The sequence below is a fragment of the Salmo salar genome, chromosome 09 (genome assembly GCF_965601325.2).
Source record: "Salmo salar chromosome 09, fSalSal1, whole genome shotgun sequence".
In the NCBI taxonomy this organism is placed as follows: Eukaryota; Metazoa; Chordata; class Actinopteri; order Salmoniformes; family Salmonidae; genus Salmo; species Salmo salar.
This window is the reverse complement of record NC_138299.1, coordinates 132,328,392-132,356,227: the sequence shown is the minus strand read 5'-3', so window position 1 is coordinate 132,356,227 and position 27,836 is coordinate 132,328,392. Positions and strand designations below refer to the sequence as shown.

At 50.9% G+C, this 27,836-nt stretch overlaps 1 protein-coding gene across 1 annotated transcript in view; it reads left to right on the top strand.

Annotated features, from left to right (window-relative positions):
• LOC106612868 (protocadherin-16) overlaps positions 1–27,836 on the top strand; it is a 196,225-nt gene that overhangs the window by 161,899 nt on the left and 6,490 nt on the right. The window contains exons 14-27 of the mRNA XM_045724531.2: positions 9,133–9,372; positions 10,393–10,518; positions 11,076–11,285; positions 11,455–11,750; positions 12,013–12,263; positions 12,918–13,050; positions 13,167–13,353; positions 23,523–23,636; positions 24,117–24,328; positions 24,735–24,886; positions 25,185–25,315; positions 26,013–26,299; positions 26,613–27,280; positions 27,403–27,589. Of these exons, the coding sequence (XP_045580487.2) occupies positions 9,133–9,372; positions 10,393–10,518; positions 11,076–11,285; positions 11,455–11,750; positions 12,013–12,263; positions 12,918–13,050; positions 13,167–13,353; positions 23,523–23,636; positions 24,117–24,328; positions 24,735–24,886; positions 25,185–25,315; positions 26,013–26,299; positions 26,613–27,280; positions 27,403–27,589 (3,194 nt within the window). The remainder of the gene's footprint in view (positions 1–9,132; positions 9,373–10,392; positions 10,519–11,075; positions 11,286–11,454; positions 11,751–12,012; positions 12,264–12,917; positions 13,051–13,166; positions 13,354–23,522; positions 23,637–24,116; positions 24,329–24,734; positions 24,887–25,184; positions 25,316–26,012; positions 26,300–26,612; positions 27,281–27,402; positions 27,590–27,836) is intronic.

Below are 27,836 nucleotides of genomic sequence, written 5' to 3'. Positions count from 1 at the left end.
TAACTTCTCTCCTCCACCCCAGGCTCCCTCTCTAACCCATCTCCTCTCCTCCACCCCTGGCTCCATCTCTAACTCCTCTCCTCCACCCCAGGCTCCCTCTCTAACTCCTCTCCTCCACCCCAGGCTCCTTCTCTTACCCCTCTCCTCCACCCCTGGCTCCCTCTCTAACTCCTCTCCTCCACCCCAGGCTCCTTCTCTTACCCCTCTCCTCCACCCCAGGCTCCCTCTCTAACTCCTCTCCTCCACCCCAGGCTCCTTCTCTTACCCCTCTCCTCCACCCCAGGCTCCCTCTCTAACCCCTCTCCTCCACCCCAGGCTCCCTCTCTAACTTCTCTCCTCCACCCCAGGCTCCCTCTCCAACTCCTCTCCTCTCCTCCACCCCAGGCTCCCTCTCTAACCCATCTCCTCTCCTCCACCCCAGGCTCCCTCTCTAACTCCTCTCCTCCACCCCAGGCTCCTTCTCTTACCCCTCTCCTCCACCCCAGGCTCCCTCTCTAACTCCTCTCCTCCACCCCAGGCTCCCTCTCCAACTCCTCTCCTCTCCTCCACCCCTGGCTCCCTCTCTAACCCATCTCCTCTCCTCCACCCCAGGCTCCCTCTCTAACTCCTCTCCTCCACCCCAGGCTCCCTCTCTAACTCCTCTCCTCCACCCCAGGCTCCTTCTCTTACCCCTCTCCTCCACCCCTGGCTCCCTCTCTAACTCCTCTCCTCCACCCCAGGCTCCCTCTCTAACTCCTCTCCTCCACCCCAGGCTCCTTCTCTTACCCCTCTCCTCCACCCCTGGCTCCCTCTCTTACCCCTCTCCTCCACCCCAGGCTCCTTCTCTTACCCCTCTCCTCCACCCCTGGCTCCCTCTCTAACTCCTCTCCTCCACCCCAGGCTCCCTCTCTAACTTCTCTCCTCCACCCCAGGCTCCCTCTCTAACCCATCTCCTCTCCTCCACCCCTGGCTCCCTCTCTAACTCCTCTCCTCCACCTCAGGCTCCCTCTCTAACTCCTCTCCTCCACCCCAGGCTCCCTCTCTAACTCCTCTCCTCCACCCCAGGCTCCCTCTCTAACTCCTCTCCTCCACCCCAGGCTCCTTCTCTTACCCCTCTCCTCCACCCCAGGCTCCCTCTCTAACTCCTCTCCTCCACCCCAGGCTCCCTCTCCAACTCCTCTCCTCTCCTCCACCCCAGGCTCCCTTTCTAACCCATCTCCTCTCCTCCACCCCAGGCTCCCTCTCTAACTTCTCTCCTCCACCCCAGGCTCCCTCTCCAACTCCTCTCCTCTCCTCCACCCCAGGCTCCCTCTCTAACCCATCTCCTCTCCTCCACCCCAGGCTCCCTCTCTAACTCCTCTCCTCCACCCCAGGCTCCTTCTCTTACCCCTCTCCTCCACCCCAGGCTCCCTCTCTAACTCCTCTCCTCCACCCCAGGCTCCCTCTCCAACTCCTCTCCTCTCCTCCACCCCTGGCTCCCTCTCTAACCCATCTCCTCTCCTCCACCCCAGGCTCCCTCTCTAACTCCTCTCCTCCACCCCAGGCTCCCTCTCTAACTCCTCTCCTCCACCCCAGGCTCCTTCTCTTACCCCTCTCCTCCACCCCTGGCTCCCTCTCTAACTCCTCTCCTCCACCCCAGGCTCCTTCTCTTACCCCTCTCCTCCACCCCAGGCTCCCTCTCTAACTCCTCTCCTCCACCCCAGGCTCCCTCTCCAACTCCTCTCCTCTCCTCCACCCCTGGCTCCCTCTCTAACCCATCTCCTCTCCTCCACCCCAGGCTCCCTCTCTAACTCCTCTCCTCCACCCCAGGCTCCCTCTCTAACTCCTCTCCTCCACCCCAGGCTCCTTCTCTTACCCCTCTCCTCCACCCCTGGCTCCCTCTCTAACACCTCTCCTCCACCCCAGGCTCCCTCTCTAACTCCTCTCCTCCACCCCAGGCTCCTTCTCTTACCCCTCTCCTCCACCCCTGGCTCCCTCTCTTACCCCTCTCCTCCACCCCAGGCTCCTTCTCTTACCCCTCTCCTCCACCCCTGGCTCCCTCTCTAACTCCTCTCCTCCACCCCAGGCTCCCTCTCTAACTTCTCTCCTCCACCCCAGGCTCCCTCTCTAACCCATCTCCTCTCCTCCACCCCTGGCTCCCTCTCTAACTCCTCTCCTCCACCTCAGGCTCCCTCTCTAACTCCTCTCCTCCACCCCAGGCTCCCTCTCTAACTCCTCTCCTCCACCCCAGGCTCCCTCTCTAACTCCTCTCCTCCACCCCAGGCTCCTTCTCTTACCCCTCTCCTCCACCCCAGGCTCCCTCTCTAACTCCTCTCCTCCACCCCAGGCTCCCTCTCCAACTCCTCTCCTCTCCTCCACCCCAGGCTCCCTCTCTAACCCATCTCCTCTCCTCCACCCCAGGCTCCCTCTCTAACTTCTCTCCTCCACCCCAGGCTCCCTCTCCAACTCCTCTCCTCTCCTCCACCCCAGGCTCCCTCTCTAACCCATCTCCTCTCCTCCACCCCAGGCTCCCTCTCTAACTCCTCTCCTCCACCCCAGGCTCCTTCTCTTACCCCTCTCCTCCACCCCAGGCTCCCTCTCTAACTCCTCTCCTCCACCCCAGGCTCCCTCTCCAACTCCTCTCCTCTCCTCCACCCCTGGCTCCCTCTCTAACCCATCTCCTCTCCTCCACCCCAGGCTCCCTCTCTAACTCCTCTCCTCCACCCCAGGCTCCCTCTCTAACTCCTCTCCTCCACCCCAGGCTCCTTCTCTTACCCCTCTCCTCCACCCCTGGCTCCCTCTCTAACTCCTCTCCTCCACCCCAGGCTCCCTCTCTAACTCCTCTCCTCCACCCCAGGCTCCTTCTCTTACCCCTCTCCTCCACCCCTGGCTCCCTCTCTTACCCCTCTCCTCCACCCCAGGCTCCTTCTCTTACTCCTCTCCTCCACCCCTGGCTCCCTCTCTAACTCCTCTCCTCCACCCCAGGCTCCCTCTCTAACTCCTCTCCTCCACCCCTGGCTCCCTCTCTAACCCCTCTCCTCCACCCCAGGCTCCTTCTCTTACCCCTCTCCTCCACCCCTGGCTCCCTCTCTAACTCCTCTCCTCCACCCCAGGCTCCCTCTCTTACCCCTCTCCTCCACCCCAGGCTCCTTCTCTTACCCCTCTCCTCCACCCCTGGCTCCCTCTCAAACTCCTCTCCTCCACCCCTGGCTCCCTCTCTAACTCCTCTCCTCCACCCCAGGCTCCCTCTCTTACCCCTCTCCTCCACCCCAGGCTCCTTCTCTTACCCCTCTCCTCCACCCCTGGCTCCCTCTCTAACTCCTCTCCTCCACCCCAGGCTCCCTCTCTAACTCCTCTCCTCCACCCCTGGCTCCCTCTCTAACCCCTCTCCTCCACCCCAGGCTCCTTCTCTCACCCCTCTCCTCCACCCCTGGCTCCCTCTCTAACTCCTCTCCTCCACCCCAGGCTCCCTCTCTAACTCCTCTCCTCCACCCCTGGCTCCCTCTCTAACCCCTCTCCTCCACCCCAGGCTCCCTCTCTAACTCCTCTCCTCCACCCCTGGCTCCCTCTCTAACCCCTCTCCTCCACCCCAGGCTCCCTCTCTAACCCCTCTCCTCCACCCCTGGCTCCTTCTCTAACTCCTCTCCTCCACCCCAGGCTCCCTCTCTAACTCCTCTCCTCCACCCCTGGCTCCCTCTCTAACCCCTCTCCTCCACCCCAGGCTCCCTCTCTAACTCCTCTCCTCCACCCCAGGCTCCCTCTCTAACTTCTCTCCTCCACCCCAGGCTCCCTCTCTAACCCATCTCCTCTCCTCCACCCCTGGCTCCCTCTCTAACTCCTCTCCTCCACCCCAGGCTCCCTCTCTAACTCCTCTCCTCCACCCCAGGCTCCCTCTCTAACTCCTCTCCTCCACCCCTGGCTCCCTCTCTAACTCCTCTCCTCCACCCCAGGCTCCCTCTCTAACTCCTCTCCTCCACCCCAGGCTCCCTCTCTAACTCCTCTCCTCCACCCCAGGCTCCCTCTCTAACTCCTCTCCTCCACCCCAGGCTCCCTCTCTTACCCCTCTCCTCCACCCTAGGCTCCTTCTCTTACCCCTCTCCTCCACCCCTGGCTCCCTCTCTAACTCCTCTCCTCCACCCCTGGCTCCCTCTCTAACTCCTCTCCTCCACCCCAGGCTCCCTCTCTAACTCCTCTCCTCCACCCCTGGCTCCCTCTCTAACTCCTCTCCTCCACCCCTGGCTCCCTCTCTAACTCCTCTCCTCCACCTCAGGCTCCCTCTCTAACTCCTCTCCTCCACCCCAGGCTCCCTCTCTAACTCCTCTCCTCCACCCCAGGCTCCCTCTCTAACTCCTCTCCTCCACCCCAGGCTCCTTCTCTTACCCCTCTCCTCCACCCCAGGCTCCCTCTCTAACTCCTCTCCTCCACCCCAGGCTCCCTCTCCAACTCCTCTCCTCTCCTCCACCCCAGGCTCCCTCTCTAACCCATCTCCTCTCCTCCACCCCAGGCTCCCTCTCTAACTTCTCTCCTCCACCCCAGGCTCCCTCTCCAACTCCTCTCCTCTCCTCCACCCCAGGCTCCCTCTCTAAACCATCTCCTCTCCTCCACCCCAGGCTCCCTCTCTAACTCCTCTCCTCCACCCCAGGCTCCTTCTCTTACCCCTCTCCTCCACCCCAGGCTCCCTCTCTAACTCCTCTCCTCCACCCCAGGCTCCCTCTCCAACTCCTCTCCTCTCCTCCACCCCTGGCTCCCTCTCTAACCCATCTCCTCTCCTCCACCCCAGGCTCCCTCTCTAACTCCTCTCCTCCACCCCAGGCTCCCTCTCTAACTCCTCTCCTCCACCCCAGGCTCCTTCTCTTACCCCTCTCCTCCACCCCTGGCTCCCTCTCTAACTCCTCTCCTCCACCCCAGGCTCCCTCTCTAACTCCTCTCCTCCACCCCAGGCTCCTTCTCTTACCCCTCTCCTCCACCCCTGGCTCCCTCTCTTACCCCTCTCCTCCACCCCAGGCTCCTTCTCTTACTCCTCTCCTCCACCCCTGGCTCCCTCTCTAACTCCTCTCCTCCACCCCAGGCTCCCTCTCTAACTCCTCTCCTCCACCCCTGGCTCCCTCTCTAACCCCTCTCCTCCACCCCAGGCTCCTTCTCTTACCCCTCTCCTCCACCCCTGGCTCCCTCTCTAACTCCTCTCCTCCACCCCAGGCTCCCTCTCTTACCCCTCTCCTCCACCCCAGGCTCCTTCTCTTACCCCTCTCCTCCACCCCTGGCTCCCTCTCTAACTCCTCTCCTCCACCCCTGGCTCCCTCTCTAACTCCTCTCCTCCACCCCAGGCTCCCTCTCTTACCCCTCTCCTCCACCCCAGGCTCCTTCTCTTACCCCTCTCCTCCACCCCTGGCTCCCTCTCTAACTCCTCTCCTCCACCCCAGGCTCCCTCTCTAACTCCTCTCCTCCACCCCTGGCTCCCTCTCTAACCCCTCTCCTCCACCCCAGGCTCCTTCTCTCACCCCTCTCCTCCACCCCTGGCTCCCTCTCTAACTCCTCTCCTCCACCCCAGGCTCCCTCTCTAACTCCTCTCCTCCACCCCTGGCTCCCTCTCTAACCCCTCTCCTCCACCCCAGGCTCCCTCTCTAACTCCTCTCCTCCACCCCTGGCTCCCTCTCTAACCCCTCTCCTCCACCCCAGGCTCCCTCTCTAACCCCTCTCCTCCACCCCTGGCTCCTTCTCTAACTCCTCTCCTCCACCCCAGGCTCCCTCTCTAACTCCTCTCCTCCACCCCTGGCTCCCTCTCTAACCCCTCTCCTCCACCCCAGGCTCCCTCTCTAACTCCTCTCCTCCACCCCAGGCTCCCTCTCTAACTTCTCTCCTCCACCCCAGGCTCCCTCTCTAACCCATCTCCTCTCCTCCACCCCTGGCTCCCTCTCTAACTCCTCTCCTCCACCCCAGGCTCCCTCTCTAACTCCTCTCCTCCACCCCAGGCTCCCTCTCTAACTCCTCTCCTCCACCCCTGGCTCCCTCTCTAACTCCTCTCCTCCACCCCAGGCTCCCTCTCTAACTCCTCTCCTCCACCCCAGGCTCCCTCTCTAACTCCTCTCCTCCACCCCAGGCTCCCTCTCTAACTCCTCTCCTCCACCCCAGGCTCCCTCTCTTACCCCTCTCCTCCACCCTAGGCTCCTTCTCTTACCCCTCTCCTCCACCCCTGGCTCCCTCTCTAACTCCTCTCCTCCACCCCTGGCTCCCTCTCTAACTCCTCTCCTCCACCCCAGGCTCCCTCTCTAACTCCTCTCCTCCACCCCTGGCTCCCTCTCTAACTCCTCTCCTCCACCCCAGGCTCCCTCTCTAACTCCTCTCCTCCACCCCAGGCTCCCTCTCTAACTCCTCTCCTCCACCCCAGGCTCCCTCTCTAACTCCTCTCCTCCACCCCAGGCTCCCTCTCTTACCCCTCTCCTCCACCCTAGGCTCCTTCTCTTACCCCTCTCCTCCACCCCTGGCTCCCTCTCTAACTCCTCTCCTCCACCCCTGGCTCCCTCTCTAACTCCTCTCCTCCACCCCTGGCTCCCTCTCTAACCCCTCTCCTCCACCCCAGGCTCCTTCTCTTACCCCTCTCCTCCACCCCTGGCTCCCTCTCTAACTCCTCTCCTCCACCCCAGGCTCCCTCTCTAACTCCTCTCCTCCACCCCTGGCTCCCTCTCTAACCCCTCTCCTCCACCCCAGGCTCCTTCTCTTACCCCTCTCCTCCACCCCTGGCTCCCTCTCTAACTCCTCTCCTCCACCCCAGGCTCCCTCTCTAACTCCTCTCCTCCACCCCAGGCTCCCTCTCTAACTCCTCTCCTCCACCCCAGGCTCCCTCTCTAACTCCTCTCCTCCACCCCAGGCTCCCTCTCTAACTCCTCTCCTCCACCCCAGGCTCCCTCTCTAACTCCTCTCCTCCACCCCAGGCTCCCTCTCTAACCCATCTCCTCTCCTCCACCCCTGGCTCCCTCTCTAACTCCTCTCCTCCACCCCAGGCTCCCTCTCTAACTCCTCTCCTCCACCCCAGGCTCACTCTCTTACCCCTCTCCTCCACCCTAGGCTCCTTCTCTTACCCCTCTCCTCCACCCCTGGCTCCCTCTCTAACTCCTCTCCTCCACCCCTGGCTCCCTCTCTAACTCCTCTCCTCCACCCCAGGCTCCCTCTCTAACTCCTCTCCTCCACCCCTGGCTCCCTCTCTAACTCCTCTCCTCCACCCCAGGCTCCCTCTCTAACTCCTCTCCTCCACCCCAGGCTCCCTCTCTAACTCCTCTCCTCCACCCCAGGCTCCCTCTCTAACTCCTCTCCTCCACCCCAGGCTCCCTCTCTTACCCCTCTCCTCCACCCTAGGCTCCTTCTCTTACCCCTCTCCTCCACCCCTGGCTCCCTCTCTAACTCCTCTCCTCCACCCCTGGCTCCCTCTCTAACTCCTCTCCTCCACCCCAGGCTCCCTCTCTAACTCCTCTCCTCCACCCCAGGCTCCCTCTCTAACTCCTCTCCTCCACCCCAGGCTCCCTCTCTAACTCCTCTCCTCCACCCCAGGCTCCCTCTCTTACCCCTCTCCTCCACCCTAGGCTCCTTCTCTTACCCCTCTCCTCCACCCCTGGCTCCCTCTCTAACTCCTCTCCTCCACCCCTGGCTCCCTCTCTAACTCCTCTCCTCCACCCCAGGCTCCCTCTCTAACTCCTCTCCTCCACCCCTGGCTCCCTCTCTAACTCCTCTCCTCCACCCCAGGCTCCCTCTCTAACTCCTCTCCTCCACCCCAGGCTCCCTCTCTAACTCCTCTCCTCCACCCCAGGCTCCCTCTCTAACTCCTCTCCTCCACCCCAGGCTCCCTCTCTTACCCCTCTCCTCCACCCTAGGCTCCTTCTCTTACCCCTCTCCTCCACCCCTGGCTCCCTCTCTAACTCCTCTCCTCCACCCCTGGCTCCCTCTCTAACTCCTCTCCTCCACCCCTGGCTCCCTCTCTAACCCCTCTCCTCCACCCCAGGCTCCTTCTCTTACCCCTCTCCTCCACCCCTGGCTCCCTCTCTAACTCCTCTCCTCCACCCCAGGCTCCCTCTCTAACTCCTCTCCTCCACCCCTGGCTCCCTCTCTAACCCCTCTCCTCCACCCCAGGCTCCTTCTCTTACCCCTCTCCTCCACCCCTGGCTCCCTCTCTAACTCCTCTCCTCCACCCCAGGCTCCCTCTCTAACTCCTCTCCTCCACCCCAGGCTCCCTCTCTAACTCCTCTCCTCCACCCCAGGCTCCCTCTCTAACTCCTCTCCTCCACCCCAGGCTCCCTCTCTAACTCCTCTCCTCCACCCCAGGCTCCCTCTCTAACTCCTCTCCTCCACCCCAGGCTCCCTCTCTAACCCATCTCCTCTCCTCCACCCCTGGCTCCCTCTCTAACTCCTCTCCTCCACCCCAGGCTCCCTCTCTAACTCCTCTCCTCCACCCCAGGCTCACTCTCTAACTTCTCTCCTCCACCCCAGGCTCCCTCTCTAACCCATCTCCTCTCCTCCACCCCTGGCTCCCTCTCTAACCCCTCTCCTCCACCCCAGGCTCCCTCTCTAACTCCTCTCCTCCACCCCAGGCTCCCTCTCTAACTCCTCTCCTCCACCCCAGGCTCCCTCTCTAACTCCTCTCCTCCTCCCCAGGCTCCCTCTCTAACTCCTCTCCTCCACCCCTGGCTCCCTCTCTAACTCCTCTCCTCCACCCCAGGCTCCCTCTCTAACTTCTCTCCTCCACCCCAGGCTCCCTCTCTAACTCCTCTCCTCCACCCCAGGCTCCCTCTCTAACTCCTCTCCTCCACCCCAGGCTCCCTCTCTAACTTCTCTCCTCCACCCCAGGCTCCCTCTCTAACTCCTTTCCTCCCCCCCTGGCTCCCTCTCTAACCCATCTCCTCCACCCCAGGCTCCCTCTCTAACCCATCTCCTCTCCTCCACCCCAGGCTCCCTCTCTATCTCCTTTCCTCCCCCCTGGCTCCCTCTCTAACCCATCTCCTCCACCCCAGGCTCCCTCTCTAACTCCTCTCCTCCACCCCAGGCTCCCTCTCTAACCCATCTCCTCTCCTCCCCCCCTGGCTCCCTCTCTAACCCATCTCCTCTCCTCCCCCCCTGGCTCCCTCTCTAACCCATCTCCTCTCCTCCCCCCCAGGCTCCCTCTCTTACCCATCTCCTCTACTTTTCCAGGTTCTCTGTCTATCCTGAAGCCCATTGACCGGGAGGAGCAGGTCCTGTTCAACCTGACCATTGTAGCCCAGGACCACGGGGTACCAGCGCTCTCATCCAGCCAGCTGCTGTCTGTCCAGGTCATCGATGTGAACGACCAGGTGCCCTGGTTCCAAGAGAACCAGTACCAAGCCCAGATTACAGAGAACCAGCCTGCAGGAACCACTGTTCTGGTGGTGTCGGCCTCCGACCTGGACCAAGGTGAGAGATGCTAGGCTTGAGCTCAGTGGGCTAACACAGGAGATTCAGTCGATACATACATAGTATACAGCACTGACAAGCACATGACTGTATTGCCCTCATCATATACTATATGTTATGGTGGCTTTCTTTATGACATAGTAATATATAAAGTGCACATGATGACACGCAGTTCTTCTACATATTTGCTGTACTGTTTCTTAAAAGAAATAGAACTCAGTGTCAGCCAGCAGAGCCTCTTGTTCTAAGTGTTGATCCTCCATGTGTTCAACGCATGTTCACATCATCAGCATGGCCAGTAACAGTTGGTTTTAATTGAAGACCGTGCTGGAGATGGTGAGTGTGTGTGTCCGTGAGGGTGTGTGTGTGTTCACATTCCCCTGGAGTTAGTCAAGAGCACATAACCCAGAAGGATTATAAAGTTTCTCTCCGGGGTGATTAGTGGGGTAAGGTGATGGTGCCAGAGTCTTTCACTGTTAGCACGCTATCACACACACACACAACACACACACACACACACAATCTCCCAGCCTCCGCCCGCCTGGTGCAGCCCAGCCATCCACTTACACAGCAAAACCAACTACAAACAAATAAAAACAGGAATGCTGCTGTGTTTGCTCTTTTTGGTGAGAAAATATTGTGTTTTTTTCGCAAACACTTATTTGCGAATGTTTTCAGTGCCCGGGGGTAGAGAGGGTTCAAAGTATAACATGACTGAATGGAATAGGACTCTGCCGGCCCAGCACCCTATGAAAGTGATGTCCATTTGACCTCCAATCCTTCTCCCTACCTCTTCCCCTTGGCCTTAACCCTTTGATGTTTGCAAACTGTATCTGTAAGATGGTAGCAATCTTGTGGAAGCTCCACCACTGCTACGGTGTTTATACCTACCCAGACCCTTCAAATCTTCAGAACGTTGAAGCGTAAGGGCCAAGAGGATGGTGTAGGCTGCTGACAGGGTTTGACTTCATATGCTCCTTCTCTCTCTTTCTTTTTCTTTCTGTCTCTCTCTCTCTCCAGGTACCAATGGCCAGGTGACATATGGAGGCATCTCTGATGAGGGTTTCAGCATTCACCCAGCTACAGGTGTTATAACAACCACTAAAGCCCTGGACAGAGAGGCACAGGAACAATACACCCTGACCGGTAACTGGCACTGACCATAACATCTTACCCTGACCCCTGACCCTTATCCCGTAACCCCTCAGCCGAACTCCTGGCCCTAACCCTGATCCTTAACCCTGACCCTTATCCTAATCCTAACCACTAAAGCCCTGGACAGAGAGGCACAGGAACAATACACACTGACCGGTAACTGGCACTGACCATAACATCTTACCCTGACCCCTGACCCTTATCCCGTAACCCCTCAGCCGAACTCCTGGCCCTAACCCTGATCCTTAACCCTGACCCTTATCCTAATCCTAACCACTAAAGCCCTGGACAGAGAGGCCCCACAACTGTACACTCTGACAGTTAACTGTCCCTTTATATGAGTAACCCACAACATTCCAAACTGACCATATTTGTATAGTTCTGATTTTATGGGATACATGAGTGGTACAATGGCCATGTTGGTGTTATTTTCTCTGTTTGTCTTAAATCTCTCTAAGAAACATAATATGGTTTAGTTAATAAATACATAACAAACACTTTTAGACTGCTGAAGCCTTGTTTAATTCCTTATCTCCCCTTTTGTCCAGTGTATGCCCGAGACGGTGGCATGCCTCCTAACTTTGCCCGGGCGTCAGTGAGGATCCGGCTGTTGGATGAGAATGACAACTCCCCAACGTTCAGTAGACTGTACTACAGCCTGGAGGTGCCTGAGAACATGGAGGCTGTTGAGCTGTTCACCCTCAGAGCTTCGGACCTGGACACTGGGGACAGCGGAGAGATGACCTACAAGATCACAGGTAAGATCCAACTATTTGTATATCACAGGAATCCAATTGAATTCATAATGTACTGATCCATTGATCGCAATTGTGAGATTTACCTTTAATATTCTGTATCTCTTTCTCGCCTCCTCCTCTCTTCCTTTTTCCTCTTCTGTTTCTCCCACTTTCTCCCTCCCTCCTCTAGCGGGCGACCCATCAGGTGACTTCCGTGTGGACAGGAAGTCAGGTGTTCTCTCCACCTCCAGACCGCTGGACAGGGAACGTAGGGCCAGGTACAGTCTGACAGTGACAGCCCTTGACGGGGGCTCTCCGGCCCTGAGCAGCACGGCCACAGTAGAGGTCACTCTCCTGGATGTCAACGACCACAGCCCCCAGTTCACCAGCCCCAGCTACACCGCTGACCTCCCTGAGGATACTCCTATTGGCTCCCTGGTGCTGGAGGTCTCTGCTACTGACCTGGACCAAGGGTCTAACAGCCAGGTACACAGACTGAACTCATAGGGTGCGTCCCAAATGGCACCCTATTCCCTACATAGTGTACTACTTTTGATTAGAGCCCTATGACTCCTGAGCCCCCTTAAGGTTTGCCAAATGTAGCATAACACTTTTGCCACCCTTTATGACATTTTGCTAACAAAAGGAAGCTATCTAGACCTTCAAAGGGTTAATGAAGGCTTCATTAAGCATTAAAAGTGATGTTACTTTTTGTAATCTAATCTACTGTGATCTGTTCTAATCCCAGGTGCTGTACTTCCTGTCGCGCGGTTCCCAGGGCATGTTCATCATTGACCAACACACGGGACATGTCATCACTGCCGCTCCGCTCGACCGGGAACGAACCGCGTCGTACACTTTCGATGTCTGCGCCACAGACTCGTCCCCCGCCAGCCCACGCAACTCCACCGCCACGGTCAACGTGTATGTACAGGATGTGAACGACAACGCTCCATTCTTCATCCAGGACCCCCTGGTTATCAACATCTCTGCCTCCAGGTAGGTAGCCTAGAGGTTAGTGAAGCAGGACAACAACAAGAAGTTTGTCAGTTCGAATCCCATGTCCGACAGGGAAGAATCTGGTTTGGAGTGGGCTTGCATCCGGAGGGTTTATCTGTACTGTTTTGTGTTTCACATGTCTTCTTTGTTGCGTGCCATCAGCTGCTGTTGTGTGTCTTAGATGCCATCACCTACTGTTGTGTGTCTTAGATGCCGTCACCTGCTGTTGTGTGTCTTAGATGCCATCACCTACTGTTGTGTGTCTTAGATGCCATCACCTACTGTTGTGTGTCTTAGATGCCGTCACCTGCTGTTGTGTGTCTTAGATGCCGTCACCTGCTGTTGTGTGTCTTAGATGCCATCACCTACTGTTGTGTGTCTTAGATGCCATCACCTACTGTTGTGTGTCTTAGATGCCGTCACCTGCTGTTGTGTGTCTTAGATGCCATCACCTACTGTTGTGTGTCTTAGATGCCGTCACCTGCTGTTGTGTGTCTTAGATGCCGTCACCTACTGTTGTGTGTCTTAGATGCCGTCACCTACTGTTGTGTGTCTTAGATGCCGTCACCTGCTGTTGTGCCCAAGTTTTAGTTGGACATCCATGTACAGGATTTTTAAAATTATAATAAAATTCTTCTTCTTCTTCTTCTCCAGTGTCTCCTCCCACCGCGTCCTGGCCACCATGCGGGCGGAGGACCGTGACTTTGGGGCCAACGGCTCAGTGTTCTACCGCTTCGCCAGCCCTGTCCGGGGCTTCACCATCAACTCTCTGACCGGGGACATCCAGGTGTTGTTTCATTATTCATCAGGGTATTTAAATAACCCCTGTAAGGGGTGGCTTGCTTAGGGAGACTTCAGACAAAAATACTTTCATTCATTCATTCATTAATTCATTCATTCCAGGCTACAGAGAAGCTGCAGACACTGACCCAGGGCCAGAGGACTCTGATCGTAGAGGCTATGGACCAGGGCAGCCCAGCCCAGTCCTCTCTAGGGGTGGTGGTCATCTACATCAGAGAACAGACCTACAGGGGGATCCGCTTCTCACGCCACGCTAGAGACGTCAGTCTGCAGGAGAACGCTGCCAAAGGTAGGAACAGGCTATGTTTATTTGATTCAAAGAGTGTGATACTAAGGTGTATCTGTTTTGTTGTGAGCCTGAGGTGTGTATACTGTAATTCATCAGTGTGAGATTGAGGTGTGTATACTGTAATTCATCAGTGTGAGATTGAGGTGTGTATACTGTAATTCATCAGTGTGAGCCTGAGGTGTGTATACTGTAATTCATCAGTGTGAGACTGAGGTGTGTATACTGTAATTCATCAGTGTGAGACTGAGGTGTGTATAATGTAATTCATCAGTGTGAGACTGAGGTGTGTATACTGTAATTCATCAGTGTGAGACTGAGGTGTGTATACTGTAATTCATCAGTGTGAGACTGAGGTGTGTATACTGTAATTCATCAGTGTGAGACTGAGGTGTGTATACTGTAATTCATCAGTGTGAGACTGAGGTGTGTATACTGTAATTCATCAGTGTGAGACTGAGGTGTGTATACTGTAATTCATCAGTGTGAGACTGAGGTGTGTATACTGTAATTCATCAGTGTGAGACTGAGGTGTGTATAATGTAATTCATCAGTGTGAGACTGAGGTGTGTATACTGTAATTCATCAGTGTGAGACTGAGGTGTGTATAATGTAATTCATCAGTGTGAGACTGAGGTGTGTATACTGTAATTCATCAGTGTGAGACTGAGGTGTGTATACTGTAATTCATCAGTGTGAGACTGAGGTGTGTATACTGTAATTCATCAGTGTGAGACTGAGGTGTGTGTACTGTTAGATCACAGTGTGAGACTGAGGTGTGTGTGCTGTTAGATTCATCAGTGTGAGACTGAGAAGTGTATGTGTGTTAGATTCATCAGTGTGAGACTGAGGTGTGTGTGTGTTTAGAACACAGTGTGATAGTGAGGTGTGTGTGTGTGTTTAGAACACAGTGTGATAGTGAGGTGTGTGTGTGTGTGTTTAGAACTCAGTGTGAGACTGAGGTGTGTGTGTGTTTAGAACTCAGTGTGAGACTGAGGTGTGTGTGTGTTTAGAACACAGTGTGATAGTGAGGTGTGTGTGTGTTTAGAACACAGGGTGATAGTGAGGTGTGTGTGTTTAGAACACAGTGTCATAGTGAGGTGTGTGTGTGTGTTTAGAACACAGTGTGATAGTGAGGTGTGTGTGTGTTTAGAACACAGGGTGATAGTGAGGTGTGTGTGTGTGTTTAGAACACAGTGTGATAGTGAGGTGTGTGTGTGTGTTTAGAACACAGGGTGATAGTGAGGTGTGTGTGTGTGTGTTTAGAACACAGTGTGATAGTGAGGTGTGTGTGTGTGTGTTTACAACACAGTGTGATAGTGAGGTGTGTGTGTGTTTAGAACACAGTGTGATAGTGAGGTGTGTGTGTGTTTAGAACACAGTGTGATAGTGGGGTGTGTGTGTGTTTAGAACACAGTGGGATAGTGAGGTGTGTGTGTGTGTTTAGAACACAGTGTGATAGTGAGGTGTGTGTGTGTGTGTTTAGAACACAGTGTGACAGTGAGGTGTGTGTGTGTTTAGAACACAGTGTGATAGTGAGGTGTGTGTGTGTGTGTTTAGAACTCAGTGTGAGACTGAGGTGTGTGTGTGTGTTTAGAACTCAGTGTGAGACTGAGGTGTGTGTGTGTTTAGAACACAGTGTGATAGTGAGGTGTGTGTGTGTGTTTAGAACACAGTGTGATAGTGAGGTGTGTGTGTGTGTGTTTAGAACTCAGTGTGAGACTGAGGTGTGTGTGTGTGTTTAGAACTCAGTGTGAGACTGAGGTGTGTGTGTGTTTAGAACACAGTGTGATAGTGAGGTGTGTGTGTGTTTAGAACACAGTGTGATAGTGAGGTGTGTGTGTGTTTAGAACACATTGTCATAGTGAGGTGTGTGTGTGTGTTTAGAACACAGTGTGATAGTGAGGTGTGTGTGTGTTTAGAACACAGGGTGATAGTGAGGTGTGTGTGTGTGTTTAGAACACAGTGTGATAGTGAGGTGTGTGTGTGTGTTTAGAACACAGTGTGATAGTGAGGTGTGTGTGTGTGTGTTTAGAACACAGTGTGATAGTGAGGTGTGTGTGTGTGTGTTTAGAACACAGTGTGATAGTGAGGTGTGTGTGTGTTTAGAACACAGTGTGATAGTGAGGTGTGTGTGTGTTTAGAACACAGTGTGATAGTGGGGTGTGTGTGTGTTTAGAACACAGTGTGATAGTGAGGTGTGTGTGTGTGTTTAGAACACAGTGTGATAGTGAGGTGTGTGTGTGTGTGTTTAGAACACAGTGTGACAGTGAGGTGTGTGTGTGTTTAGAACACAGTGTGATAGTGAGGTGTGTGTGTGTGTGTTTAGAACACAGTGTGAGAGTGAGGTGTGTGTGTGTGTTTAGAACTCAGTGTGATAGTGAGGTGTGTGTGTGTTTAGAACACAGTGTGATAGTGAGGTGTGTGTGTGTGTTTAGAACACAGTGTGATAGTGAGGTGTGTGTGTGTGTGTTTAGAACTCAGTGTGATAGTGAGGTGTGTGTGTGTGTTTAGAACACAGTGTGATAGTGAGGTGTGTGTGTGTTTAGAACACAGTGTGATAGTGAGGTGTGTGTGTGTTTAGAACACAGTGTGATAGTGAGGTGTGTGTGTTTAGAACACAGTGTGATAGTGAGGTGTGTGTGTGTGTTTAGAACACAGTGTGATAGTGAGGTGTGTGTGTGTTTAGAACACAGGGTGATAGTGAGGTGTGTGTGTGTGTTTAGAACACAGTGTGATAGTGAGGTGTGTGTGTGTGTTTAGAACACAGTGTGATAGTGAGGTGTGTGTGTGTGTGTTTAGAACACAGTGTGATAGTGAGGTGTGTGTGTGTGTGTTTAGAACACAGTGTGATAGTGAGGTGTGTGTGTGTTTAGAACACAGTGTGATAGTGAGGTGTGTGTGTGTTTAGAACACAGTGTGATAGTGAGGGTGTGTGTGTGTTTAGAACACAGTGTGATAGTGAGGTGTGTGTGTGTGTTTAGAACACAGTGTGATAGTGAGGTGTGTGTGTGTGTGTTAGAACACAGTGTGATAGTGAGGTGTGTGTGTGTTTAGAACACAGTGTGATAGTGAGGTGTGTGTGTGTGTGTTTAGAACACAGTGTGATAGTGAGGTGTGTGTGTGTGTTTAGAACACAGTGTGATAGTGAGGTGTGTGTGTGTTTAGAACACAGTGTGATAGTGAGGTGTGTGTGTGTTTAGAACACAGTGTGATAGTGAGGTGTGTGTGTGTGTGTTTAGAACACAGTGTGATAGTGAGGTGTGTGTGTGTGTTTAGAACACAGTGTGATAGTGAGGTGTGTGTGTGTTTAGAACACAGTGTGATAGTGAGGTGTGTGTGTGTTTAGAACATAGTGTGATAGTGAGGTGTGTGTGTGTTTAGAACACAGTGTGATAGTGAGGTGTGTGTGTGTTTAGAACACAGTGTGATAGTGAGGTGTGTGTGTGTGTTTAGAACATAGTGTGATAGTGAGGTGTGTGTATGTGTTTAGAACACAGTGTGATAGTGAGGTGTGTGTGTGTTTAGAACACAGTGTGATAGTGAGGTGTGTGTGTGTTTAGAACATAGTGTGATAGTGAGGTGTGTGTGTGTTTAGAACACAGTGTGATAGTGAGGTGTGTGTGTGTTTAGAACACAGTGTGATAGTGAGGTGTGTGTGTGTTTAGAACACAGTGTGATAGTGAGGTGTGTGTGTGTTTAGAACATAGTGTGATAGTGAGGTGTGTGTGTGTTTAGAACACAGTGTGATAGTGAGGTGTGTGTGTGTGTGTGTTTAGAACATAGTGTGATAGTGAGGTGTGTGTGTGTTTAGAACACAGTGTGATAGTGAGGTGTGTGTGTGTGTTTAGAACACAGTGTGATAGTGAGGTGTGTGTGTGTTTAGAACACAGTGTGATAGTGAGGTGTGTGTGTGTTTAGAACACAGTGTGATAGTGAGGTGTGTGTGTGTTTAGAACACAGTGTGATAGTGAGGTGTGTGTGTGTTTAGAACACTAGTGTGATAGTGAGGTGTGTGTGTGTTTAGAACACAGTGTGATAGTGAGGTGTGTGTGTGTTTAGAACACAGTGTGATAGTGAGGTGTGTGTGTGTGTTTAGAACACAGTGTGATAGTGAGGTGTGTGTGTGTTTAGAACACAGTGTGATAGTGAGGTGTGTGTGTGTGTTTAGAACACAGTGTGATAGTGAGGTGTGTGTGTGTTTAGAACACAGTGTGATAGTGAGGTGTGTGTGTGTTTAGAACACAGTGTGATAGTGAGGTGTGTGTGTGTTTAGAACACAGTGTGATAGTGAGGTGTGTGTGTGTTTAGAACACAGTGTGATAGTGAGGTGTGTGTGTGTTTAGAACACAGTGTGATAGTGAGGTGTGTGTGTGTTTAGAACACAGTGTGATAGTGAGAGTGTGTGTGTGTTTAGAACATAGTGTGATAGTGAGGTGTGTGTGTGTTTAGAACACAGTGTGATAGTGAGGTGTGTGTGTGTGTTTAGAACACAGTGTGATAGTGAGGTGTGTGTGTGTTTAGAACACAGTGTGATAGTGAGGTGTGTGTGTGTGTTTAGAACACAGTGTGATAGTGAGGTGTGTGTGTGTTTAGAACACAGTGTGATAGTGAGGTGTGTGTGTGTGTTTAGAACACAGTGTGATAGTGAGGTGTGTGTGTGTTTAGAACACAGTGTGATAGTGAGGTGTGTGTGTGTTTAGAACACAGTGTGATAGTGAGGTGTGTGTGTGTTTAGAACACAGTGTGATAGTGAGGTGTGTGTGTGTTTAGAACACAGTGTGATAGTGAGGTGTGTGTGTGTTTAGAACACAGTGTGATAGTGAGGTGTGTGTGTGTTTAGAACACAGTGTGATAGTGAGGTGTGTGTGTGTTTAGAACACAGTGTGATAGTGAGGTGTGTGTGTGTGTTTAGAACACAGTGTGATAGTGAGGTGTGTGTGTGTTTAGAACACAGTGTGATAGTGAGGTGTGTGTGTGTTTAGAACACAGTGTGATAGTGAGGTGTGTGTGTGTTTAGAACACAGTGTGATAGTGAGGTGTGTGTGTGTTTAGAACACAGTGTGATAGTGAGGTGTGTGTGTGTTTAGAACACAGTGTGATAGTGAGGTGTGTGTGTGTTTAGAACACAGTGTGATAGTGAGGTGTGTGTGTGTTTAGAACACAGTGTGATAGTGAGGTGTGTGTGTGTTTAGAACACAGTGTGATAGTGAGGTGTGTGTGTGTTTAGAACACAGTGTGATAGTGAGGTGTGTGTGTGTTTAGAACACAGTGTGATAGTGAGGTGTGTGTGTGTTTAGAACACAGTGTGATAGTGAGGTGTGTGTGTTTAGAACACAGTGTGATAGTGAGGTGTGTGTGTGTTTAGAACACAGTGTGATAGTGAGGTGTGTGTGTGTTTAGAACACAGTGTGATAGTGAGGTGTGTGTGTGTTTAGAACACAGTGTGATAGTGAGGTGTGTGTGTGTGTTTAGAACACAGTGTGATAGTGAGGTGTGTGTGTGTTTAGAACACAGTGTGATAGTGAGGTGTGTGTGTGTGTTTAGAACACAGTGTGATAGTGAGGTGTGTGTGTGTTTAGAACACAGTGTGATAGTGAGGTGTGTGTGTGTGTTTAGAACACAGTGTGATAGTGAGGTGTGTGTGTGTTTAGAACACAGTGTGATAGTGAGGTGTGTGTGTGTTTAGAACACAGTGTGATAGTGAGGTGTGTGTGTGTTTAGAACACAGTGTGATAGTGAGGTGTGTGTGTGTTTAGAACACAGTGTGATAGTGAGGTGTGTGTGTGTTTAGAACACAGTGTGATAGTGAGGTGTGTGTGTGTTTAGAACACAGTGTGATAGTGAGGTGTGTGTGTGTTTAGAACACAGTGTGATAGTGAGGTGTGTGTGTGTGTTTAGAACATAGTGTGATAGTGAGGTGTGTGTGTGTGTTTAGAACACAGTGTGATAGTGAGGTGTGTGTGTGTTTAGAACACAGTGTGATAGTGAGGTGTGTGTGTGTTTAGAACACAGTGTGATAGTGAGGTGTGTGTGTGTTTAGAACACAGTGTGATAGTGAGGTGTGTGTGTGTTTAGAACACAGTGTGATAGTGAGGTGTGTGTGTGTGTTTAGAACACAGTGTGATAGTGAGGTGTGTGTGTGTTTAGAACACAGTGTGATAGTGAGGTGTGTGTGTGTTTAGAACACAGTGTGATAGTGAGGTGTGTGTGTGTGTTTAGAACACAGTGTGATAGTGAGGTGTGTGTGTGTTTAGAACACAGTGTGATAGTGAGGTGTGTGTGTGTTTAGAACACAGTGTGATAGTGAGGTGTGTGTGTGTGTTTAGAACACAGTGTGATAGTGAGGTGTGTGTGTGTGTTTAGAACACAGTGTGATAGTGAGGTGTGTGTGTGTTTAGAACACAGTGTGATAGTGAGGTGTGTGTGTGTTTAGAACACAGTGTGATAGTGAGGTGTGTGTGTGTTTAGAACACAGTGTGATAGTGAGGTGTGTGTGTGTTTAGAACACAGTGTGATAGTGAGGTGTGTGTGTGTGTTTAGAACACAGTGTGATAGTGAGGTGTGTGTGTGTTTAGAACACAGTGTGATAGTGAGGTGTGTGTGTGTTTAGAACACAGTGTGATAGTGAGGTGTGTGTGTGTTTAGAACACAGTGTGATAGTGAGGTGTGTGTGTGTGTTTAGAACACAGTGTGATAGTGAGGTGTGTGTGTGTTTAGAACACAGTGTGATAGTGAGGTGTGTGTGTGTTTAGAACACAGTGTGATAGTGAGGTGTGTGTGTGTTTAGAACACAGTGTGATAGTGAGGTGTGTGTGTGTTTAGAACACAGTGTGATAGTGAGGTGTGTGTGTGTTTAGAACACAGTGTGATAGTGAGGTGTGTGTGTGTTTAGAACACAGTGTGATAGTGAGGTGTGTGTGTGTGTTTAGAACACAGTGTGATAGTGAGGTGTGTGTGTGTTTAGAACACAGTGTGATAGTGAGGTGTGTGTGTGTTTAGAACACAGTGTGATAGTGAGGTGTGTGTGTGTGTTTAGAACACAGTGTGATAGTGAGGTGTGTGTGTGTTTAGAACACAGTGTGATAGTGAGGTGTGTGTGTGTTTAGAACACAGTGTGATAGTGAGGTGTGTGTGTGTTTAGAACACAGTGTGATAGTGAGGTGTGTGTGTGTGTTTAGAACACAGTGTGATAGTGAGGTGTGTGTGTGTGTTTAGAACACAGTGTGATAGTGAGGTGTGTGTGTGTTTAGAACACAGTGTGATAGTGAGGTGTGTGTGTGTTTAGAACACAGTGTGATAGTGAGGTGTGTGTGTGTGTTTAGAACACAGTGTGATAGTGAGGTGTGTGTGTGTTTAGAACACAGTGTGATAGTGAGGTGTGTGTGTGTGTTTAGAACACAGTGTGATAGTGAGGTGTGTGTGTGTTTAGAACACAGTGTGATAGTGAGGTGTGTGTGTGTGTTTAGAACACAGTGTGATAGTGAGGTGTGTGTGTGTTTAGAACACAGTGTGATAGTGAGGTGTGTGTGTGTTTAGAACACAGTGTGATAGTGAGGTGTGTGTGTGTTTAGAACACAGTGTGATAGTGAGGTGTGTGTGTGTTTAGAACACAGTGTGATAGTGAGGTGTGTGTGTGTTTAGAACACAGTGTGATAGTGAGGTGTGTGTGTGTTTAGAACACAGTGTGATAGTGAGGTGTGTGTGTGTTTAGAACACAGTGTGATAGTGAGGTGTGTGTGTGTTTAGAACACAGTGTGATAGTGAGGTGTGTGTGTGTGTTTAGAACACAGTGTGATAGTGAGGTGTGTGTGTGTTTAGAACACAGTGTGATAGTGAGGTGTGTGTGTGTTTAGAACACAGTGTGATAGTGAGGTGTGTGTGTGTGTTTAGAACACAGTGTGATAGTGAGGTGTGTGTGTGTTTAGAACACAGTGTGATAGTGAGGTGTGTGTGTGTTTAGAACACAGTGTGATAGTGAGGTGTGTGTGTGTTTAGAACACAGTGTGATAGTGAGGTGTGTGTGTGTGTTTAGAACACAGTGTGATAGTGAGGTGTGTGTGTGTTTAGAACACAGTGTGATAGTGAGGTGTGTGTGTGTTTAGAACACAGTGTGATAGTGAGGTGTGTGTGTGTTTAGAACACAGTGTGATAGTGAGGTGTGTGTGTGTTTAGAACACAGTGTGATAGTGAGGTGTGTGTGTGTGTTTAGAACACAGTGTGATAGTGAGGTGTGTGTGTGTGTTTAGAACACAGTGTGATAGTGAGGTGTGTGTGTGTTTAGAACACAGTGTGATAGTGAGGTGTGTGTGTGTGTTTAGAACACAGTGTGATAGTGAGGTGTGTGTGTTTAGAACACAGTGTGATAGTGAGGTGTGTGTGTGTTTAGAACACAGTGTGATAGTGAGGTGTGTGTGTGTTTAGAACACAGTGTGATAGTGAGGTGTGTGTGTGTGTTTAGAACACAGTGTGATAGTGAGGTGTGTGTGTGTGTTTAGAACACAGTGTGATAGTGAGGTGTGTGTGTGTGTTTAGAACACAGTGTGATAGTGAGGTGTGTGTGTGTTTAGAACACAGTGTGATAGTGAGGTGTGTGTGTGTGTTTAGAACACAGTGTGATAGTGAGGTGTGTGTGTGTTTAGAACACAGTGTGATAGTGAGGTGTGTGTGTGTTTAGAACACAGTGTGATAGTGAGGTGTGTGTGTGTTTAGAACACAGTGTGATAGTGAGGTGTGTGTGTGTTTAGAACACAGTGTGATAGTGAGGTGTGTGTGTGTTTAGAACACAGTGTGATAGTGAGGTGTGTGTGTGTTTAGAACACAGTGTGATAGTGAGGTGTGTGTGTGTTTAGAACACAGTGTGATAGTGAGGTGTGTGTGTGTTTAGAACACAGTGTGATAGTGAGGTGTGTGTGTGTTTAGAACACAGTGTGATAGTGAGGTGTGTGTGTGTTTAGAACACAGTGTGATAGTGAGGTGTGTGTGTGTTTAGAACACAGTGTGATAGTGAGGTGTGTGTGTGTGTTTAGAACACAGTGTGATAGTGAGGTGTGTGTGTGTTTAGAACACAGTGTGATAGTGAGGTGTGTGTGTGTTTAGAACATAGTGTGATAGTGAGGTGTGTGTGTGTGTTTAGAACACAGTGTGATAGTGAGGTGTGTGTGTGTTTAGAACACAGTGTGATAGTGAGGTGTGTGTGTGTTTAGAACACAGTGTGATAGTGAGGTGTGTGTGTGTTTAGAACACAGTGTGATAGTGAGGTGTGTGTGTGTGTTTAGAACACAGTGTGATAGTGAGGTGTGTGTGTGTTTAGAACATAGTGTGATAGTGAGGTGTGTGTGTGTTTAGAACACAGTGTGATAGTGAGGTGTGTGTGTGTTTAGAACACAGTGTGATAGTGAGGTGTGTGTGTGTGTTTAGAACATAGTGTGATAGTGAGGTGTGTGTGTGTTTAGAACATAGTGTGATAGTGAGGTGTGTGTGTGTTTAGAACACAGTGTGATAGTGAGGTGTGTGTGTGTTTAGAACACAGTGTGATAGTGAGGTGTGTGTGTGTTTAGAACACAGTGTGATAGTGAGGTGTGTGTGTGTTTAGAACACAGTGTGATAGTGAGGTGTGTGTGTGTTTAGAACACAGTGTGATAGTGAGGTGTGTGTGTGTTTAGAACACAGTGTGATAGTGAGGTGTGTGTGTGTGTTTAGAACATAGTGTGATAGTGAGGTGTGTGTGTGTGTTTAGAACACAGTGTGATAGTGAGGTGTGTGTGTGTTTAGAACACAGTGTGATAGTGAGGTGTGTGTGTGTTTAGAACACAGTGTGATAGTGAGGTGTGTGTGTGTGTTTAGAACACAGTGTGATAGTGAGGTGTGTGTGTGTGTTTAGAACATAGTGTGATAGTGAGGTGTGTGTGTGTTTAGAACACAGTGTGATAGTGAGGTGTGTGTGTGTTTAGAACACAGTGTGATAGTGAGGTGTGTGTGTGTGTTTAGAACACAGTGTGATAGTGAGGTGTGTGTGTGTGTTTAGAACACAGTGTGATAGTGATGTGTGTGTGTGTTTAGAACACAGTGTGATAGTGAGGTGTGTGTGTGTTTAGAACACAGTGTGATAGTGAGGTGTGTGTGTGTTTAGAACATAGTGTGATAGTGAGGTGTGTGTTGTCCTCTTCCAGGTACCGCCGTGGTGCAGACTCAGGCCCAGTACCCTGATGGATCCCGTAGTGGGATCATTTACAGCATCTTCAGTGGAAACACCCTACACTCCTTTGGAATCAGCTCCTCCACTGGTAAGCTGCAGGGTGGGATATTATATAAAACCCATTTTGACAAAAAGTGTGTAAACACATTTTTGTGATTCACCGCATGAAAAATGTGTGTTTACACTCCACTACATCCCTAATTAATATCATAAGGAATAGGAGAAGGATGAATATCCATTGCCCAATTGGTTCTCAGCCCCTAGTTATTGTTCTAACCAGGTGAGATCTGTCCTAATTATTGTTCTAACCAGGTGAGATCTGTCCTAGTTATTGTTCTAACCAGGTGAGATCTGTCCTAGTTATTGTTCTAACCAGGTGAGATCTGTCCTAGTTATTGTTCTAACCAGGTGAGATATGTGCTTGTTATTGTTCTAACCAGGTGAGATCTGTCCTAGTTATTGTTCTAACCAGGTGAGATATGTGCTTGTTATTGTTCTAACCAGGTGAGATCTGTCCTAGTTATTGTTCTAACCAGGTGAGATATGTGCTTGTTATTGTTCTAACCAGGTGAGATCTGGGTACAGAGCTCCATGGGGCTGGACTATGAGGAGTCCCCTAGACTCCGCCTAGTGGTGAAGGCTGAAACTGCATCCTCCAGTTCCTTCATGGCGGTCAACCTGATCCTTCAGGACGTCAATGACAACCTGCCGCGCTTCCAGCTGCAGAACTATGTAGCCTACATACGAGAGGCACAGGGATATCATTTTCCTATAATACAGGTAGGTACACTAACGAGCATGCGCACACACACACACACACACACACACACCTGTATTATGCTTGGCTGTAGATGGAGTGTTAGGTTGTGGGCTAGAAGATGCTCTGCTCAGACAGTAGAGAAGACCTGGAAAGTTTCAGTGCTGCTGTGGTAGTTCTGAGAGGTGACAGTCTGTTCCTGTCCCTATAATGCAGTGTGTTTCCAACGTCCCTGTTGAGCATATATACTATGCTGTATGAAGCCACGGCCATATAGAACCCTTTTATAAACTCTCGTTCCACTGTTCCAAGTCCAATATTCATTACCAGGTCCTGTTACTGTTCCACAGCTGTTGTAAATCTGTTCTTTGTTTTGATTGATTTCCTCTCTAACCTCTGATCATGTGACTTCCTGTCTGTCCCGTGCAGGTGGTGGCTGATGACCTAGACCAGGGCCAGAATGGTCAGGTGACCTACAGCCTGAGGTCGTCGTCTCTCAGCGGCCTATTCAAGATCGACTCGCTGACCGGAAGCATCACCACCGCCGCTATCATGGACCGAGAGATCTGGACACAAACCAAGTGAGGGGCAGGGCCTTGGGATGTGGTTGTGAGAGTGTGTGAGTGTATGTGCATGTTTGTTCACAATCGGCCTGACATGCAGTTTCCCTCAGTGGGCTAACCTTTGTTTTCAGTCTATAAATACTCTCCCTGTTCCTGTACTCTCTCTATGTATTGGAATCTACATTTCTGTCATGCTCTGGGATACAACAGGTTCTGATGTAAGACCGCAGGAGATGAAAGGTTATGAAACCTGAAACATAAAAGATAAGAACTAAACTCCAACTAACAGTATATTTTTTAATTTCCATGGCACCAGGCTGGTTGTTACGGCGACGGACCGGGGCACACCACGATTGGCCGGCTCGGCGACCCTCACGGTGATCATCGTGGACCTCAATGACAACAGTCCTACAATCCCTCTGCCGCGTGAGATCAGAGTACCAGAGAGTAAGTCAATGACCCACAGGTCTCAACTGCGGACCCGGGTCCAAGTATTATTTGGATGAATTTTAAATACTTTAGCTGGGCTTCGTAAAAGTGCAACCCCCCCCCCCCTAATGCAAACACTCAAAAGTATTTTAATGATTTGAAATAGTATTTGAACCCACTATGTAGGGCACTACTTTTGACCAATGAGTGTATATATCAAGAATCTAAGACATTTGAGACACAGTCAATTTAACAGTGAACCTTTAGCCCAGAGATCTTATCCCTGATCCTTACTCCTTCTCTCTCTAGCAGCACTCAGCAGTTCTCAGTGATAAAACTGACCTTTTTATGAGTCGTTCTGAAGCCAAGTTCCCCTCTGTTCATATCCTGCTGTACATCTGAAGTCTACAGTTTCTTGCATAAAATATCCAATTCAGAAGAAGAAAAAAAATCCTAAAAAGCAACGTGATGTAATAGGATATGTTATGAGGTAGGAGCTAGTTCTAGGGCTATAATGTTGTTCCCATATATCAATCTCACAAACCCTGTTTTCTCTCTCTCAATTCAATAAAAATTCAAGGTGCTTTATTGGCATGGGAAACATATGTTTACATTGCCAAAGCTAGTGAAATAGATAATAAACACAAGTGAAATAAACATTTTTTTTTATATCTCTCTCTCCTCCCTTCCATCTCCCTCATTCTCTCTCCCCCAGACACTCTGATTGGCTCGGTAATAACCCAGGTGACAGGAAATGACGTGGATTCAGGCCCCGCCCTGTCCTACACCCTCCACCTGGACCCGTCTTCCCAGGGCGTATTTGGGATCCACCGCTATGGGGGCGGGGTGTCTCTGACCGCCCCTCTGGACTACGAGGAGAAGACCTGGTACACGCTGACTGTCATGGCAACTGACTCCAAACACCAGACTGAAGCTAACCTCACCATACTGGTGGAGGATGTCAACGATAACACTCCTACTTTCACACAGGATCTTTACCAGGTAGTCTACCCTCTAACCGGCCTCCACTAGCCTTTGGAAAATCTGCATTTGTGTAATGATGCCATAAGAGACGATGAGAACTTGAGATGAGAACAGAGACGATGAGAACTTGACAATGAGAACAGATTTAGCAGAATTATTTGATGTACATGCAGATCAATAATGATGCCATGTGTGTGTATGTATTGATCTTCCTCATTTAGTTTACTAAGACAGATACCTGGTACCATTAAACATTAACCTGCCTGTCCAACATGCCTCAATTATTCTGGGTCCATCCCTGAATACACCTGGTCATGTTTGTGTTTTCCAGATGACTCTGGCAGAGCACTCCCCAGCTGGCAGTGCAGTTGTCACTGTGACAGCCACGGACCGCGACTCTGGGGACAACGGCCGCGTCACCTACAGAGTGATGTCATCAACCCGGGACATCTTCTACATCGACCCCAGCAATGGTACCCTGTTCATCACCCAGCAGGCAGAGTTTAACTCTGAAAACCCTTCAATCCTGGTGGTAATAGAGTCCAGAGACATGGGAACACCAGCCCTCTCCTCCATCGCTACTGTACAGGTCCAGGTGACTGACGTCAATGACAACGCGCCCGTCTTCCACCAATCAGAGTACAGAGCCACGGTGTCGGAGGACGGCCTTCCGGGCTCCACCATCCTGACCCTGGAGGCGACCGATGGCGATGCGTCACGCGACAACTGCGGCTTCGACTTCACCATAGCCAGCGGAAACGCAGGCAATGCCTTCCAAATCGAGAGCAGCGTACGCTTCCTGGAAGGACGGGGCTTCCAGACGGTAGGCAGCGTGGTATTGACCGGTGAGGGGCTGGACTTCGAGGCAGTGTCCAGTTACAACCTGACCGTGGTCGTGTCGGACCGTGGCGTGCCCCAGAGGAGCTCGGCTGTCTCTGCGCTGATCAGTGTGACGGACACTAACGACAACCCTCCGGCGTTCAGCAGGGCAGAGTACAGGTAATTTGGTACTTTGTTGTTTGTTAGATGTCCTTAATTCCTCTTTACATGGGTTTACACTGGGGAACCAAATGTCATGTTTTAAGGAAAAGTGATTGATAAAATCCCCTTGAACCCTGCAGTGTGGTGCTGAGTGAAGGAACAGCCGCAGGGACTGAAGTCCTCAGCCTGTCTGCAACAGACCCAGACTCCTCGGCAGTAGGGAAGGTGCAGTACCTGATCAGCTCTGGGGATGAGACGGGTATGTTCCAGGTAGACCGCTGGACCGGAGCCCTGAGGCTGCAGAGACCACTGGACAACGAGAGACAGGTACCATGGCACTTTCTGGCTTGGGATGTGCCCAAAATGGCACCCTATTTCCTATATAGTGTACTACTTTTTTAAAGAGCCCTATGGGCCCTGGTCAAAACTAGTGCACTATATAGGAAATAGTTTGACATAGAAATAGATTGGATTAGTCGTTGGTTATCCACCTGTTTGTATATTCTGCTGCTAGCAATTCATTTCCCTTTAGCGAAAAAGAAAGTATTAATCTCTCTATCTCACAATCTCTCTC